Source organism: Microtus pennsylvanicus, chromosome 11 (genome assembly GCF_037038515.1).
Source record: "Microtus pennsylvanicus isolate mMicPen1 chromosome 11, mMicPen1.hap1, whole genome shotgun sequence".
Taxonomy (NCBI): Eukaryota; Metazoa; Chordata; class Mammalia; order Rodentia; family Cricetidae; genus Microtus; species Microtus pennsylvanicus.
In genome coordinates this window covers 48,871,634-48,890,580 of record NC_134589.1, presented here as the reverse complement: position 1 = coordinate 48,890,580, position 18,947 = coordinate 48,871,634, and the positions used below count along the sequence as shown (strand labels likewise).

General features: G+C 42.0%; 1 protein-coding gene across 10 annotated transcripts in view; it reads right to left on the bottom strand.

The window, feature by feature from the left end:
* Window positions 1-18,947, bottom strand: part of Kiaa0753 (KIAA0753 ortholog) — a 55,166-nt gene that overhangs the window by 23,740 nt on the left and 12,479 nt on the right. For all 10 annotated transcript variants that reach the window (XR_012912350.1, XR_012912349.1, XR_012912351.1 and 7 more), the window contains exons 4-10: window positions 18,510-18,616; window positions 17,054-17,116; window positions 14,565-14,780; window positions 12,430-12,640; window positions 3,906-4,135; window positions 1,790-1,956; window positions 48-167 (exon numbers count right to left, since the gene is read on the bottom strand). Coding sequence is in view for 6 of the 10 variants with exons in the window: in XM_075991770.1 (XP_075847885.1) it covers window positions 48-167; window positions 1,790-1,956; window positions 3,906-4,135; window positions 12,430-12,640; window positions 14,565-14,780; window positions 17,054-17,116; window positions 18,510-18,616 (1,114 nt within the window). In the remaining 4 variants the exon portion in view is untranslated. The remainder of the gene's footprint in view (window positions 1-47; window positions 168-1,789; window positions 1,957-3,905; window positions 4,136-12,429; window positions 12,641-14,564; window positions 14,781-17,053; window positions 17,117-18,509; window positions 18,617-18,947) is intronic.

Here is an 18,947-nt window from a genome sequence, read left to right as displayed (position 1 = left end):
CCATATATATATAAATACATACAATGTAATATATACACATTACAAACCTGGTTGCTTCTTGCTCGGCAGCACCTCCCAGCTGACTTTCCTCGGGGGCATCCTCTTGCTGGAGAGATTGTCCCTTTGCAGCATCTCTGGGGCTGGACTTCACCTTTAGCCATGCAGCACTGCACCAAATGGAAAGCATGGCGTTGGCAATCATTTGTCCACTTGTGACTCATCCTAAGAGCACCATGGCAATGCTGATCTACAGCTCAGTGCCTGGCGCCTGATGGCAGAACGAATGTGGTGGGGAAAGGTCCTCTAGCTCTCATGCCCAATGTCAAAGGGAGAAGGTTCTTTTGCCTCAAAGAAGCAGTCATTATTTTAATTTAAAAAAACTGTCATAGAATATAGAATGTACTTCAACAAAACATGCTTTAAATATATGAGTCCCTAATAATATCCCAAGTCCTCTAAATGTCTGTGTTAGGTTTCACACAGCACTGTGATCTAGGAAGTCTTATCTGCCCCATGTCTCCCCCACCATGATACTGTCTAGAGCAGTGGTCCCCAACCTTCCTAAAGCTGCAACCCCTTAATACAGTTCTTCGTGCTGTGGTGACCCCAACCCTAAAATCATTTCCATTGCTACTGTTAAACATTACAATGTAAATATCTGGTATGCAGAATAACTGATATGTGACTCCTGTAGAAAGGGTTATTTGACCCCCAAAGGGGTAGAGACCCATAGGTTGAGAACTGCTGGTATAGAAGCTAGTATATTGTGTACTTGTTTAGCAGTGCATTGTATTGACATGTATAAAACAAAGAAATCAGAACAAACTCATGAAAGCAAACAACAACAAACAAAAATACACAATCAGTCAGGCGATGGTGGCACACACCTTTAATCCCAGTACTCAGGAGGCAGAGGTGCGCGGATTTCTTTGAGTTCAAGGCTAGCCTGGTCTACAGAGCAAGTTCCAGGACAGCCAGGGCTGTTAAACAAAACCAACAACAAAAAGCCCCACACAGTCAGGTCAGAAGGCCCAGCTGTGACACAGTGGAACAGAAGCTTCTGGTCCTCTTCCTTTTTCTCAAGGCTAAGGGTGCACATTGCCATGGAGTCACACCAGGCGTGCACATAAGAAGTCCCCGCTGTTTGCTTCCCCTTTAGCACTGCTAGACCTTCTAGCTTTTTCCAATGTGCCGTCAAGGATTCCCAAACCCACAAACAAGCTCCCCTTTATCTTTAGCCACCATGCTCCCGTGAGCCTACTTCAAACTGGACCCTGCTCCCCCTGAGAACAGTACCTCCTCTCTATCCCTGTGGAGAGTAGATCCACACAGTTGTCCTGATGAGTGTAGGTAACAGGACAGTAATGTTAGCAGAGTCAGGGAATATGGATGAGCTCAGAGTTCATAGCTATCTTGACTTGGAATTAAATTATTTAAAAATATTCACTCAGCCGAGATTAAGTGAGTGCCTATTATGTGTAGGCATTGGACATTAAGACATAAGAGAGATACAATGCCCAGCCTCAGGTGAGCACAATCTATTCACGGAGCAGGCAACAGTCACAATCCTTCCTACAATGACACATACCCACTGGGCATCGAGGTACTCCATTGACAGGTACAAAAAGGAACCAACAGGCTTCCAGACAAAAAACTCATGTATTACTCACCCAAATAAGCATTTTTGCCCAAGGGGAAGAATGAAGCCTATTATTATTTGTTTTAAATGTGTGTCATCTGTGGAAGAAAAATAAAGTCATGGGAACTCAGTCCTTGAATTCTTGCATACCATTTCGGAGAGGCTGGTGGAGACGTGGGGTTCGGAGGTATCCAAGGAGCCCTGCGGTCTTTCACAGGCTGTCGGTTCATTTTTAATCTGGACGACACTGTTGTCTGTTGCAACCTGCTTTTGCTGTAAGGTTGGTTTGGTTGATTTCTTTCAGACATGTGGAGTCCCTGTAAGAAGCGCACATGCATTACAAAGACAAACAAGTATTAAGGACACTCTAGCTTCAACCTCTGACCCCCAGGAAATTCCATGTGACTCTTTGCATTCGTTCTACAAGCTAACAGAAAGTACTCCGAGGGAAACGTGGGAAGCATAGAGATAATACTGAACTAAAACTGGGCAAGGGTGGGTCTGGAATCCTTGGCTTTTCCATTTTCCACATTTATATGTATGAAATAGTTATTATCTTTTTCCTTAATTAAATCTCACCTTTTAAAAGTCCATTTTTGTTTACAGGTAAATTGCAAAATATTCTTGGCTAAAATAACCTTTTGAACCTTAGTCTAACCACAATGAACCACACAATTTCAAGTACCATCAGGCATGAGGCTGAGAAGAACCTCCAAGTAGACTCACTCCTGACTTCCCAGTGACCTCATTACAAGTTTATCTGGGAAGAAATAAAGACTTGATCCCAATCCATGACCTGTTGGTTACTGGCTGTGCTGATTAGTGTTTTAATCTTCTGCAAAGGGGGAATTTCAAATGATAAAGTACCTACACCAGACTGGCTTGGAGGCAAGTCTGTGGGGCATTTTCTTGATTAATGAGTGATATGAAAAGCCAATTTGCTGTATGCAGTACCACTGTAGGCATACAAGTTGTATAATGAAGTAGGCTGAGGAATTCATGAGGAAGGAGCAAATCAGTAAAAAGGATTCCTACATGGTCTCTGCTTCAGTTCCTGCCTTCACTTTCCTACCTTGAACTAGTGCACACACACACAAAACAATAACTAAAACCCTTTCCTCCCAATTTGATGATTTTTCCACAGCAAGAGAAAGGAAACTACAACACTAGTAAACTGCCAGATTTCCTTTTCCAAGGTCATGTGATAACACCCAGGCTTGCTGCAGAAGCCTCTGGATAGTACTACTAGAATGGCAGCCACAGCAGAAGTGCACTCGGACCAGAGGTGCTCATCTGGCCAGTTTTCCACTGTAGGACCATAGGAAGCTTTGTGTTGTTGCTGTCAAATTTTTTTATTAGTTAATTAATTGTATGTGTATGGATGTTTTGCCTGCATGTATATCTGTGTACTATACGTATATGCCTAGTGCCTATGGAGACAAGAAGAGGACACTAGATATCCTGTAATTGGAGTTACAGATGGTTGTGGGCTACCATGTGACTGCTTGGAATCAAACCTAGGTCTGGAAGAGCAATGAGTGCTAACCACTGAGCCATCAGAATTGTAAGGAAGTTTTGGACAGAAGTCTAAAATATAAGGTAGTTTCAGGCCACACGCTCTAACTACCCAGCTAGTTCCCAAAGTCATACTAAAAAGCACTTACCCACCATGTGCGTCTTCTAGAAAGGCAGCAAGTACTCTTAAAACCACTGAGCCATCAGTGGAACAGCATTCCCACTGACCACTCATAACAGAATCTAAATCCTCTCAACTCTCGCACTTTCAAATATTGAATTTTTTTTATTAAATATACAGTATTCTGTCTGCTTGTATGCCTGCAGGTCAGAAGAGGGCACCAGACCTCATTACAGATGGTTGTGAGCCACCATGTGGTTGCTGGGAATTGAACTCAGGACCTGTGGAAGAGCAGGCAGTGCTCTTAACCTCTGAACCATATCTCCAGCCCCTCAAATATTGAATTTTAAGACAAGCTTTCTAATTATGATGATGGTATTGAATAGATTAGGATCTTCCTGAATCAGGGAAGGATGGAATGCTATACCCTATACTACCATTACAAACTGGCTTTTGTTAAAATAAAAAGCAAAACCTGGACTTAAGTAAGCCGACTTAGATTGCTGGACCCAGAGTTGAGGCAACCATCTGCCCCCAAACAAATGCTGGTCCTACCCTTTAGTAGCTTGTAGGGCCTTGGAAAACATCAGATGCATATAAATGGGTCACAGGAAAGGAAAGGCTTCACACCTGCTGTAGTCTGGCTGACTCCGAAGTGTCTTTCTTCCTAAATGGCACGTGCTCCATTGCAGTCTTCTTTCTCACTGATCGTGTTTTTGCTGGAGTTAGTGTTTCATCCTTGATGCCTGAACCGTGGTCCGATATAAAAGGGGCTTCTGGAAGAGTGTCCTCGTCTACCACACCAAGTTCACTCTCCAACCTTTGAGTCACTGGAAGCTCCACATCAGGCTGGCAGACATCTAGAGATTTCAGGAGAAATTTCTACTTAGCCACACAAGCAGAATGAGTGGATAGCACAGAGGCTGTCACCGCCAGCCTAGCTCTGTGAAAAGCAGGGAGCTCTGCTGCCACACCGTCTATAGACAGAATTTTTATCCTGCCTGGTCCCGCAGCTGTTCAGTACCAAACAAACACACAGAGGTTTATATTAAATCTGTTTGCCAGGGCTGGAGAGATGGCTCAGCAGTTAAGAGCACTGCCTTAATTGTCCTGAGTTCAATTCCCGGCAACCACATGGTGGCTCACAACCATCTGTAATGAGGTCTGGTGCCCTCTTCTGGCCTGCAGGCATATACACAGACAGAATATTGTATACAGTATAAGTAATATTTAAAAAATATTTAATAAATAAATATGAAAAAACACTTTAAAAGAATAAAAAACTAAAATAAAACTGTGTGCCTATCAGTTCAGGCCTATTACTAACTAGCTCTTACAACTTAAATTAACCTATAATTCTTGTCTATGCTTAGCCACATGGTTTGGTACCTTTTCTCTGTAAAGCATTCTCATCTTGCTTCCTCTGCATCTGGCTGATGACTGATTCTCTGCCTTTCCCAGAATTTTCTTAGTCTGGTTGCTCTGCCTATAGTTCCTGCCTGGCTACTGGTCAATAAGCGTTTTATTAAACTAATACAAGTAACAAATCTTTACAGTGTACAAGAGCATTATCCTACAGCAACTGGCTGCCTCCCTTACCAGTACCACCAAAGTTGAAATTACCAATGCCCAAGCACCATGGCTGGAGCCCCCTCAATGTCAGGACCCATATTTACTGATTTCCAGTTCTTATCTATGGTCCTAATTCTGCAATATGTCTTGCTCCTACCCAGGTTGGCCTCTCAAGGGCCTCTTGACTATAAAATACTCCCCAAACTGGCTCCCTGCTGATTGTAATCATATTTTCACTGGGTTGCCAAATTGTGCTGACTAGATTTATGTTAACTTGACACAAACTAGAGTCATTCAAAAGGAGGGAACCTCAACTGAAAGAAAATATCTTCATAAGGTCCAGCTGTAGGGTATTTCTTAATTAGTGATTAATGAGGGACAGTCCAGCCCATTGTGGGTGGTGCTATTCCTAGGTTGGTGGGCCTGGGTTCTATAAGAAAGCAGGCTGAGCAAGCCATGATGAGCAAACGAGTAAGCAGCACTCCTCCCTGGCCTCTGTATCAGCTCCTGCCTCCAGATTCTTGCCCTGTATTTCTTACCCTCAGGGCTTTTCATGATGAACTGTTAAGTGGAACTATGAGAAAGTTGCTCCCCAAGTTGCTTTGGTCATGGTGTTTCAATCCCAGCAATAGTAACCTTAACTAAGACATTGTATTTCTAAAATGGAAATATTGGAGCCAGAGATGGCTCAGTGTCTAAAAGCACTTAATGCTCTTGTACAGGACTTGGGTTCAGTTCCCAGCAGCCACACAGTGGTTCACAATCATGCATAACCTCAGTTCCAGGGCTTCCAATGCTACTTTCTAAACTCCATGAGCACTACGTGTAAAGGTGCACAAATATACATACAAATGAATGATAAAACACTTTATTTTTGTAGATTTATTTATTTTATGTGGATGAGTGTTTTGCTTACAAATATGTCTGTGCATGCATATGTATGCCTGGTACCCTCAGATCTGGAACTGGAGTTAAAGACAGCTGTGAGTGCCCATGTGGTTGCTGGGAATCAAACCCAGGTCCTCTGGAAGAGCAGCTAGTGCTCTTAACCACTACGCCATCTCTCTTCCTCAGATTAAAAACTTTTAAAAATGAAAACACTTGAAAATTTCTTTCCCTACTCGACATCTTTGAAAGCTAATTTGATATCGAATATAGTATGAAGTGTATTCTGCATACATGGTATCCCATTGCAATAAAAAAGAAAATAAAATAAACCTTTTTTTTAAATGAGAGAAAGGTTTATATAGACAATTCAGGAAAATTGGAATACAGACTAACTCTTATTAATGAGACTTCTCAGTCAAGTTTCTATACATAAGAGCAACATACAAAAGTCACAGAATAAACTACTCAGGAAACGTAATAGGAACAATATCCCATTAACATTAACAAAGACTGAGGTGGGGCTGGGTGATGGCTCAGTGCCAGAGTGTCAGCATGAGTGAGGCCCTGGGTTCCAGTTCTGGAACAAGCAACAGCAAACACAGATATACAAATACAAGAACACCAAGAAAATGAGGAGGAAACCTAACGAGAAGCTCATAGGAATTTCATACAAAACATTTCAAAGCTTTTATTTTATTTATTTTTGTAGTGTTGGGCTATGTACCTGGCTGTTGAAATGATACAAATGAAAATCTGAATCAAGTTTTTATTTACAGACTTGAACATTGTAAAGATGTCAATTCTCCACTAAGAGATCTATAATTTCAAATTTATATCAAAGTATAATGTGTGTGTGTGCGTGTGTATGTGTGTGTCTAAACAGACTGATCTAGTTGGGTGCGGTGGCACACACCTTTATTCCCAGCACTTAGGAGGCAAAGGCAGGTGGGATCTCTTTGAGTTTGAGGTGAGTCAGGACAACACAGCAAGTCCCAAGTCAGCCAGAGCTACAATGGTAAGACTACCAAAACACAAAGCAAACAGATGAAACCTAAATATATTGATCCTAAAATCTGTGTGAAGGGACTGAAGGGACGGCTTAGCATTTAAGAGCACTTGTTCTTTTAGAAGGCCCAGGTTAGGTTCCCAGTACCAACAGAATGATTCACAACAATTCGTAATTCCAGTTCCTGGGAATCCATGCCTTCTTCTGACTTCTGAGGGCACCAGGCATGCACATGGTACACATATGTACATGCAGGCAAAACATTCACACATAAAATAATAAATCTAATTTTAAACATTCATGCGAAGTGTAAAAGCCTGGAGGCAGAGGCAGGCGGATCTTTGTGAGTTCGAGGCCAGCCTGGTCTACAAGAGCTAGTTCCAGGACAAGCTCCAAAGCTACAGAGAAACCCTGTCTCGAAAATAAAAAAAAAAAAAAAAAAAAGAAAGAAAAGAAAATTTGAATAGTAACAACAAAATGGGGATTGAAGTAGAGGTGGGGCCTTTCTTGACCAGAGATCAGAACCTTAGCAGGAGCTGCAATGGTCAAAGCAATGTGGAGGGAACATAGGAACCAATGGCACAGGATAGGAGCTACAGATCAGCAGGTATGACCTAAAGATTTGATACTGTCCACATATCAAATATCAGAGTAGAAGGCCCCTGAACAGCAGCTCACAAAAGCATGAAATCCTAAAGCAGTGGTGATGGAGGAAGGTCATTGGTTAAGTAATAAATAAACTGCTTGGCCCTCATAGGTTAAAACATAGGTGGGTGGAGTAAACATAACAAAATGCTGGGATGAAGAGGAAGTGAGCTCAGAGACGCCATGCTCCCCTCTCCCAGGCAGACGCGATAGCTCTGCTCTCTGAGGCAGATGCAATGAACTCTGACCCAGCATGGACGTAGGCTAGAATCTTCCCAGTAAGACTGATGCTACACAGATTATTAGAGATGGGTTCCGGGATATGAGAATTAGCCTGTAAGGGCTAGAGTTAATGGGCCAAGCAGTGTTTAAATGAATGTGTTGTTATTTTGGGGCATAAGCTAGCGAGGCGGCTGGGAATTGGGTGGCAAAAAGTGGCCCGCAGCTCCTACTACACAGTGGTTCTCAACCTGTGGGTTGGAGTGGGTCACATATCGAATATCCTGAATATCAGATATTTATATTAGGATTCATAACAGTAGCAAAATTACAGTTATTAAGTACAACAAAATAATTTTATGACTGGGGGCACCACAACATGGGAAGCTGTATTAAAGGGTCACAGCATCACAGTCCTAAAGGGAGTGGTTTTTTATTCTCTGAGAATATCATCACATCATCAGGACAGAAAAGACTTTCTTAAGCTCAAGTATGATGTTGCCTTATTAGGGCTTATTTACACTGAACTACAGCTTTTGATCAAAAGTCACCATAACAAATCAGTCAAATTTAGAAAGAGACCCCTGAAATATATATAATTAACCTGGGATCAATGCTCCAATGATAGGAAGGAAATAAGCAGTCCAACAGAGAATGTTAACAAGTATAGAGACTACAATTTATGCAAAAAACAAGTGGCCAATAAAAGCATGAAAAAACAACAAACTTCATTTAGTAATCAGGAAAATTGAGGCATAAGCTAGCATTCGCAGCCATTAGTCTGGGAAAATGCAAATATGATCCAAACATAAATGAGGAGTGAGGGAACCCAGAAGCCACTAGCACAGGAGTCAACTGGTTAACTCCTCTGAAGGGTGGCTGAGGATTTGCAGTGCAGCAGCTGCAACACAGGCACACTCGGCCCAGGGAACTCGCATATATGAACACAAAGGGGAGAGGCACAGGCTTTTACTTCACCCTGTCACTGTTTCTGAAAGCAGAAGCAGCCAGCACAGTGGCATCGTGGCATCTGTGTATACTCTCAGCTACTCAGGAATTCTGGGCCATCCTGTCAACACAGTGAGACCTTACATCACATACACAGATCTATGACAGAAATTGAGAACAACCCAAGTGCTCATTAATAAGTCTGAAGAGATGAAAAATTATCTATGGTTTATTTATACAAGGGAAACCCACACAATACTTAAGAAAGTTAGAATTCTCTGAACTGGGGAATTTAGCTTTCCTGCTATGTAAGGCCCGGAGTTTCAATTGGGAAAAAATAGATTTCACCTATTAATATGAACAAGTCTACTAATTTAAATAAGAGGGAAGCAGACTATAGGCTGATACATACTGTATGTATCATACGATACATACATGTATAATACATGTGAGAAGCAATATATTATGGACACATACATGAGCAGCTCAGACATAAAAACAGGACAGGGTCCTAACGGTATGAGGGAAATACTTAAGGGGCTTTAACAGAACTTGTCATGATTTTTGAAAAAAAAAATTTCAGACTAAAATATTTAAAACTGCATAGTAAATACATGGTATTATTTTCATTCCTTTCTGTTTAGAATATTTAAGAGCCAAAGGAAAGCTTATTCAAATTCTTCCTTAGCAGCAGTAAGTCAGGACCTGGACTCCCCCAAGCACTGCTTTCCTCAGATGTTCTCAAAAGGAACATAAACCAGAGCAGAAGAACGCCAGGATTGACTGCGAGGCTGCAGCTCAGGAACCTCCGAGATTACATCTATTGAAGCAACGCTGGCTGCTGGGTCCTGACACCTTTTCAGTTATGAATGGCATCAATCAGATGGCAAATGCAGCGCAAATTCCTGGGGAGCTGAGTCTGAAGACACTGCTGCCAGCAGAGCGGCAGCCACCAGCCTTACAGCTCCTTACATCCTCACACAGTATACTAATGCAATCAGTAGGCACAGCCTCTCAGAACCGCACCAGTCAACAATTCTTAAATCACAAGGTAGTTGATCCAATCAGGCCCAATCATAAATACCAAATGACACAGAGGCAGTTTCCCTCCCTTGGGGCTCCCTGTGACATTTTAGAGGTACAGGGTAGGGAAGAGGAATCCAGGAAATTAGAATGAAGAATTAGGAAGAGGAAGAGGTATCTAAAACAGAAAGAAAAACATGACCTTCTGAAAGATCATAAGAACAAGAAAAATAATACTAAAGATTACTACATTGCTCTCCAGGAGCAAATGCACGAAACTTGCAAACCAGCTACCTATAGGCAAGCTTCACTCCACAGCAAAGGTGACAATGTGGCTGTTACCATGCCTCATGTTTGCTACAACACCACCTGAGTCCCACCATGCAGACAGAACAGGTTTCCTAAGATTCTTTAGGTGAGGAAATAAATGGAGCATTTCAAAAGAAATTCAACATGCCATTACTCTCAGTAAATCTAAGGTTAAATATAGAGATCTACGACAGTGTTAAAAAAGAAACAGCAATAACAGTCTAGAGTGGTGGTGCACACTCAGGGAGCAGAGGCAGGTGGATCTCTGTGAGCTCAAGACAAACTGGTCTATACAGTGAGATTCTGTCTCAAAAAAAAAAAATTAACTTCTGTGCTAGAGATAGCTCAAAAGGTAGGAGCATGTGCTCACTCAGACCCATACCAGGCCACTCACTCCAGCTCTAGGGGTCCACTGTCACTTCTCTATGGGAACTGTACGTACACAATCAAAAACAAAAATGAGATCTTTTTAAGAATCAGAAATATACAAGAGACAGAGTGAGGGAGGAGGGTGAAGGGCATTTCTGAGTTACAGTCGCTTTGTTCTTAGTGCAGTTTATAAAGTACATGCAGTCTCTTTCCTGGTATTACGTCAGCAGTGAGCTGACACCTTGTACACTTCTCTATCTATATGTTCTACTTCAATTTAAAAAATGAAGACAAGGGCCAGGAAGATGGCTCAGAGGATAAAAAGGACTTACTGTGAACCGACAACCTGAGTTCAATCCTTGGAACCCACGGCAGATGAAGAGAACTGATCCCTCAAAGTTGTCCTCTGACCTACACATATACCTAACACCCCTCCCTTCTCTCTAACTATAATTATAAATACTATAGAACTTTTAAAAAATTATTTTCATTTTATGTACATTGGTGTATTGTTTGCATGTTTGTCTGCATGAGGATGTCAGCTCTGGAACTGAAGTTTATAGACAGTTGTGAGCTGTCATGTGGGTACTAGGAATTGAACCTGGGTCCTTTGGGAGAGCAGCCAGTGCTCTTAACTATGGAGTCATCTCTCCAGTCCCAAAATAGAACTTTTTTTTAGAAAGAAAAATTAATTTACTGGTTTTACCCATGTTTATAGGTTATCTCAACTATCTGGAAAATGACAAAAAAAATAAGCAACAAAACCTTTATTTCATCAAATCTGAAGCATCAACTTATAACACACATTGCTATTGGGTCCTTGGGAACTTTAAATATTGGAAAATTTAAATGTTACAATTAATTACCAAGCACATCCCTTAGCAGGATATTGTGGCTCATACCTGTAATCCTAGCACCAAGAAGCCTACGACATGAGGTTTGCAAAGTTACAGGTCAGCCTCAGTTATAAGGCTCAGCAGGATGGCTCTACCTCAGGGCTTGGGGGATGCCCTCTGCTGGCTGTGTAGCTCAGAGGTGCTGCAACTTGCTGATGTGCAAAGGCTCGCTCTCTAGACTATAATAAGGCAAGCGGTTTCAGAAGTCCCCAGCTGTGCAGGCCTAATAAGACACAGGATCACAATAGACTTCAAGGCACTGCCAGATATGAGGCCAATACACAAACCCAGGAGCTTCCCTTCAAGTCGTGACAGCCAATTTCTTAATTAACAAAAAATGTCATTCACAACAGCAGTGGAAACTAGGGAATTTATAAACCCCTATATAGAGGCCTCTCCACTGGACTGAAGGTCTAGAAAAAAGGCCACAAGAAGTGATCACAGTGCATAGCCGCCTCTTCCCCACAAGCTGACACACTGCCAGCAGCACTCCCACACACAAGAAGCTCACTCTCAGTTTCTCAGAGTGAGCAATGACCAGCAAAGTTTTGAATAATAACAAAGGAAAATCAGTTGTCAAGTATTAAAATATGAGTAAGATCAATAGCTACACTATCCACAGAACTTTTATATTCATAAGTAAAAGAAGTGGAACTCAACAAAGAGAAGGATAAAGAATACAAAAGGGAAAATCAGCACAGAAGAAATAAGCATGGGTAAGGAAGCCATGAACAGCCCTCAAGAGGACAGAACTACAACATGCAACTGTAAGATACCTGGTCTACAGAGTGAGTTCCATGAGAGCCAAGACTACACAGAAAACCCTGTCTCGGTGGGGCGTGTGGGGGGGTAATTCCCCACTGAAGCTGGAAAAATTCAGATCTTCTTATATAAAATACTGCTCATTAAAACATGATCATATACCTACTTTTAAGGGGTAAATTGGCAGCATCTGCTCAAATGTGCATACCACACAACCTAATAATCCGTTTCCTAGGATGAGGATCCAGAAATACACAACACACACCAGTTAGTACAATACAATCAGTGTGGCACCATGATAGAGCAAAGGGATCTGACTTGCTCACAGTCTTCTGGGGCAGCATATTCCAGCCTCCAGTCCTAGGACATGTACTTGCTGCTACTTCCTGATCCTAGCTGCAAGGCAGTTCTCATGGACAGAGCCACAAATTCTAACACCTCCCCCCATCCCTCCTCCATACCCCTCCCCCAGTAACTGTTGCAGCCACTCTTACAGAGTAACATTTGAGACACATACCATCAAGGAGCCTCTTTGCCACAGAAGGTCGACTGAATTCCTGTGGAAATGTCTCCTTTGTGACCAAGGGTCTCCTCTCATTCTTGGGCAGTATAGTTGGCCCTTTCTCTACGATTCTTTGGCTACCAACAGGGAATCTGCTCCACACTTCTGTGAAACATTTCTTTACCTTTTTAGGTGACAGTTTCTTTTCCAGGAGAGACTCCAAAGCCTGTCATGAAAACAGTCATTATTCTATTAGTTTATCTCACTAAAGTAAGACTTTAGTCATAACATTGAAAATAACACCTGGCTATCTCTAGTGGTTAACAAGGTGTTTCATTTAATTTAAAATCAGTATTATTTCAACAAGTGATCAACTTATAAAAATAACTTTTACAAGTTCTTTTACTAGTTTAGCTCATTTAAATCAACAGCAAAGATGTTCTGAGTATGACTATTTTTTTTTTTCCAAGACAAGGTTTCTCTGTAGCTTCAATGCCTGTCCTGGAATTAGCTCTTGTAGACTAGGTTGGCCTCGAACTCACAGAGATCCGCCTGCCTCTGCCTCCTGAGTGCTGGGATTAAAGACATGCGCCACCACTGCCTGGCAAGTATGACTATTTTTAATAGGTGCCCTAACCTTAAAATTCAGAATCATCACTTTGGAAACTAACCAGTCTTCAAACACAGCTGTATGTGTTCATTTTCAACAAAATCCCATAAACTCAAGCAGTGCTTTACGTGGGTAAACACACTGTACTGAACATACATTTCCATAAACTAACAGAACTTAGCAGTCCAGTGTCTGTCTATGGCAGTAATGGCAGGTGCATGTCTCTAAGGCACACCCAGGCAGTACTGGTCAGTACAATTAAAGTCAACAGAGCACAGTCAGGGAGGGTGAATTCGCAGGATCATACGGAAACAAGATAGTAAGGCAGGCAAGGAATCAACAAGAATTTAATTTCCTACATTGCTGAATATTTTCAAAACTAGAGGAGATCTACATTATGCTTGAGATACACTGTTCCAGGTGCTCTTGCTCAGGAGATGGGGCAACCTCTTGAGATCCTTTCTGGGGTTTGGAAGACAGGTCCTCTAAATGAAATTATTTTGTTCAGTAATGTGTCACGTAGGTAAGCTGAAAGAGCGTGAATGACACGGAATGATGTGCTGTCAAAGTTCTAAGACCTGCCCTTGACTTTTACACTCCTGATAGAGCGCCGTGTCTACACAGATGTAACCAAAGTTCATCACAGACATCTGCTAAACAGGACTGCAATAGCAAAACATGATTTAATGACCACCAGAGCCAGTTAGTGGTAGACGGAATTCTCCCTACTATGCCACTCTTCCACAAGGGCCAACAGCTTATTAATAAATCTATCTTTTCCTATTTTTTGGATGAAAATGCAGGACAGAAGTAACACTGGCATAGGTGGCTTGTTAGTTCCTGCCCTCAAGAGCACACTCTGACCTTTGCTTTAGAAACAGCAACAATGTAAGTTAGTAATAGCAAATGCACTTGCAAGCCAGAAACAGCAACAATATAAATTAGTAGTAACAAATGCATCTGCAAGGCAGGGTACTGCGGGAAGAGTGAAAGGCTACATTGTGTTGCAGGGCTCCACAAACCTATGAAACTATAAAACTAGAGCTCATTGTTAATGCTGTCTTTGTTACTAATGAGAAGGAAGAAGACTGTCCCTTCCTGACTAGAACACACCATTTGAGGAATGTCAGATGTCTCCAGTCATCCCAGATCCTGAGGCTCTCACTTGCATGTATCCTAAGTGTTTCTTTCCTAGAAGCTATCTAGGTCAAATATTGGTAAGTAAGTACTAATCTGAGAATTTCTTGCCATTTTCCTTTCCTTTTTACTCTTTCATTACTCTGAGTATAGATGATGTGTGGGCATGTGTGCCACAGTATGTGTTCTTTGACATATCATATCATGCCTATATCAAAGAAGAGAAAAATAATAAAATGTGTAAAAATAATAAAAATGCAAACTTATGTTCTCTGAAAAGTATCAAGTTACCAGGCAGCAGTTTTGTCTTGTATTCTCATTGACTGGACCTAAAGAGATTCAGTATTATTTCCCTGCCTTGAAACAACACTCTTCCTAACAAAAACTGTAGTCTATTTCATACCTCGATTTGCTGCAAGATGTCTATGACCACATCTGGCACAGAAGGATCAGTATCCAGCTTGGCAGAACACAGCGAAAGCTGACGAATAAGGCTGCCCAGTTCCTTACACCGAGCAGGAACTGGGTGCTCTCCTCGGTCAGTAAACTGAGTGACAAACATCTGTAAGGCCCGGATGGCTCCTCGATGAGCAGCTGCCAGCCTAGACATTGCCCACGACTGGCAACAAACAAAAAGCGAGAGGTTATTTCAGGTTTTGACTTCCTAACACCACAGAAACCTTTAAAAATATCTGGAGTCCTAGCAATAAGGGACAGTAGCCTGAACTGACCATCTCCTGTGACCAGACAAGACTTCTGATGGAGGGACTGGTACACTAACCCAGCCACATAACCTTTGACCTACTGTCTCTCCTACCTATAGGATGTGTTGGGGTAAGGGTGGTGCAGAGATTGTGGGAGTGGCCAGTCAATAATTTGTTCAGCCTCAGACCCAATCAATAAGAGTGAGATCACCCCTGACACTGCCTGGAGCACCAGGACCCAGAAGCTGAATGGCCCAGAGACCTAGGATAACTAAGCACGACTGTGGAAAAAAAAGTCAATGTAATGATGCCTAACAATATTCCACTGTACTCATAGATTGGTGCCTAGCCCAGCTGTCATCAGAGAGGCTTCATCCAGCAATTGATGGAAACAGATTTAGAATCCCATAGCCAAACATTAGGCCAAACTCAGGGAATCTTGCTGAAGAGAGGGAGGAAGGTCTGTAGGAGCCTAAGGGATCAAGGACATCACAAGAAAACTCACAGAATCAAGTAACCTGGGCTCATCGGAGCCCACAGAGACTGAACTGACCACCAGGGAACCTGCATGGGACTGACCTAGGCCCTCTGAATGTATGTGACAGTGTGTAGCTTGGTCTTCTTGTAGGATCCATAATAGTGGGAGCAGGCACTATCTTTGACTCTTTTGCTGTTTTTTGGGACCCTAGTCTTCATATTGGGTAGCCTTGCCCAGCCTTAATACAAGGGAGGTGCTTAGTCTGACTGCAAACTTGATATGCCATATTTCGTTGATGTCTATAGGAGGTCTGCCTTTTTCTGAATCAAAATGGAGAAGTGGAATTGGGGACAAAAAAGAAGTAGGGGAAAGAGGCTGGGAGAAGAGGGAGGGGAAACTATGGCCAGGATGTAAAATAAATAAATTAAAAAAATATCTGGAGTCAATCTGCTATACAAAGTGCTCCCTGTTGTAAAAACCTTTCCCAATGAGAAGTGAATTTAAAAACCTCAAGTTCACTGAGTGATGATAGCACACACCTTAAATCCCAGCACTCAGGAGGCAGAGGCAGGCAGATGGCTCTCTGTGAATTTGAGGCCAGCCTAGCCTACAGAGCAAGTTCCAGAACAGGCTCCAAAGCTAGAAATCATGTCTCAAAAAATTAAATAATAACAGTAAAAACAACTTCAAGTTCTCTAGAAACAGGATCTTTTCTTTCCTGTTGTCTGTGAAGGGACTCTGGCCAGCTCGAGCATGGTGAGCATGGCTCTGGCAGGACTTGCCCTTCTCCCCCATCCCTTCTGCCTTGCTTAAAAAAACTATTAAATTACATTCCTAAAGCTAACCACCAAAATCTACTCCATTATTTGGCCACTTTCTTCTCCTGAGGCTGAGTACCAAGGTTCAGCTACCAAAGTACTGAGGTCCAGGAATCAAAAGCCCCCTTTAGTTCACTTAAATAACATGCCCAATTAAAATTATGCACCTCATTCTAACACGGGGTTTCCCATTTCACCTTTATAAACTGCCATTTGCCTATGGGCCACGTCTGTCTCCTCTCTATCCAGAGGCAGTTCTTTGTCTTCCAGGGCAAATATCCCTTTCCCCCATTCCCTTGTACCCTTCTCCTTCTTCCTCATCCTCTATCTCCTGTCTTAGTCTCTTATTCCATGCCCTCAGTCTCTCTGGGGCAAATAAATATCCTTTGTGTTGAGAACTTGGTCTTGGGGTTCCTGAGCAGATGACCATACAGTGACCTGTTGCTATACCAGGAGTGACCTGACCTGTCTTTATACCAGGAGTGACCAAACAGTGGCCTGTCTCTATACTAGGAGTGACCAAACAGTGGCCTGTCTCTATACCAGGAGTGACCATACAGTGGCCTGGCGCTATACCAGGAGTGACCATACAGTGGCCTGGCGCTATACCAGGAGTGACCATACAGTGGCCTGGCGCTATACCAGGAGTGACCAAACAGTGGCCTGTCTCTATACTAGGAGTGACCATACAATGGCCTGGCGCTATACCAGGAGTGACCATACAGTGGCCTGGCGCTATACCAGGAGTGACCTGTTTCAGATCCTTTTCCTTGGGAGGCAGTTTCACATTCAAGACACTTAGCAGTTTAGTCCCCAACAGGTGTACATAAACACAGATAAAACACTGTAAAATGCACTCTATTAATAACCACTCATCAGAATTATAACATACCTTCTTAGTATGTTTAATTTTATGTGGACTCAATTTATCCAATTCTTCCTGAATTTCTTTTACCTGTTTTATGAAAAGGTGGAAATGAAATTTTTATACATATCCATTGATCTTTCTATAGAAAAAACAGACTCATTTTGTCCATATATAACCAAATATTAACTTAAATCACATAAAAATAAGAAAAGGCTTCTCATTCATTACCTACACTCCCAAAACACTGACTGGTTTCTAGTTCAAAATGGCTAATAGAGCTATCCTCAGGTTCCCAGTGTAAGGAGAACTAAACATGAATAGCAGAAGGGCAAACTCACTAAGTCTTAAGTGCTACACTAAAGAGTTTTGCTTTCTGCTGGGTGTAGAGACATATATCTTTGATCTCAGCACTAGGAGGCAGAAAGAGGAGGTTATCTGAGTTCTAAGTCAGCCAGAGTTACACAGTAAGGCTCTTTCACACACAATATATACACATACACACTGGGGGTGGGTTGGGAGGTTATCAGGCAACACTAAAGTCTTTAAGTAAAAATCTGACATGGTAGATTCATGTTTCAGAACAATCTCAGCTAGAAATATATGGTCCGTGGTATAGCACCTGTCTAGAACAATCTCTGTGGCAATGGTGTAGAACAAGAACCAACATAGGATTCAAAAAGAATACACAAGACAATTTAACTATGTCATTTGCCTTTAAACAAAATAACAAAAGTATAGCTTTTGGTTCAAGCTATAAAAACCAACAGGTAACTTGACCAGAAAAGATTTAAAGTTTTATTAACAAATAAAAAGTTGCCAGGTGGTGGTGGTGCACAACTTTAATCCCAGCACTTGAGAGGCAGAGGCAGGAGGATCTCTGTGAGTTCTAGGCCAGCTTGGTCTACAGAGCAAGTTCAAGGACAGCCAGAGCTAAACAGAGAAACCCTCCCTGGAAAAAAAAAAACAGAATTAATGTTAAATTTTAAAAAAATATCTTTCACAGACACACACAGGAAAAAAAAATCCAGTGCAAACACCTGTTTATCAACGGTTAAATACTTCCTGAAAGCCAACAGTCTTCACTCTCTAGCACGAACTGAAGAATAACCCATGGTATTTTCTAAGACACATGGAAAAGTGTCTCTAAGACTCAGGTGCACATGTGCAAGCACTTTTTCAGAAGGAAAAAATGGCTTTTGGTAGATTCAGTAGTCTATGGCTCCAAAGTCAAAAGCAACAGTTTAAGGAGCCTGATCATATGCACATTACACACACACACACACACACACACACACACACACACACACCTGTTAAAATAATGTGAATTACTTGTCTGTGAGTTCAGGGAATTAAGCCTGAAAATCCATTAGAATTTATGCAGGGCCTTTTGGGCTCATCTTTCCGTGACAGAAGGAAAACTCCAAGTCCCTAAGAGCACCCCATGCAGACCATCAGCTCCACCTCCCCAGCTCTTCCTCACCTGCTGCTGAAGAACGTAGAGCATGCGAGCACAACGCACAGCTTGTTCCTGTCTTCTCACTCGGATTCGATGCTCTTCATCTGGATCCAAAACTTCCTCTAGTCTATCTGAAAGTATTTTCCCCACACTAGGTTAAAAATCACACAAAGAAACTCAAAGAAACCTTAAGAACTTAATGGAGTAATAGCTGAAGACCTCGGGTCTTACTAAGAAAACAAAGAGGCTATCTTAGTGGATTTATCCTCCAATAGCCAAGGCTAAGCCCAAGTGTGAGCTGTGTACTGACTTAGACAGAGGGACAGGAAGATGCTGGCAAGCAGTACTGCACATCAGAATTCACTGAGACAAACCCCACTGGACCTCACTGTGAAGCATTTCTTACTGTCTCAAAATCCCTTTACACTGAGCCAAAAGTCACAAAGCTTCCTCTATTTTCAA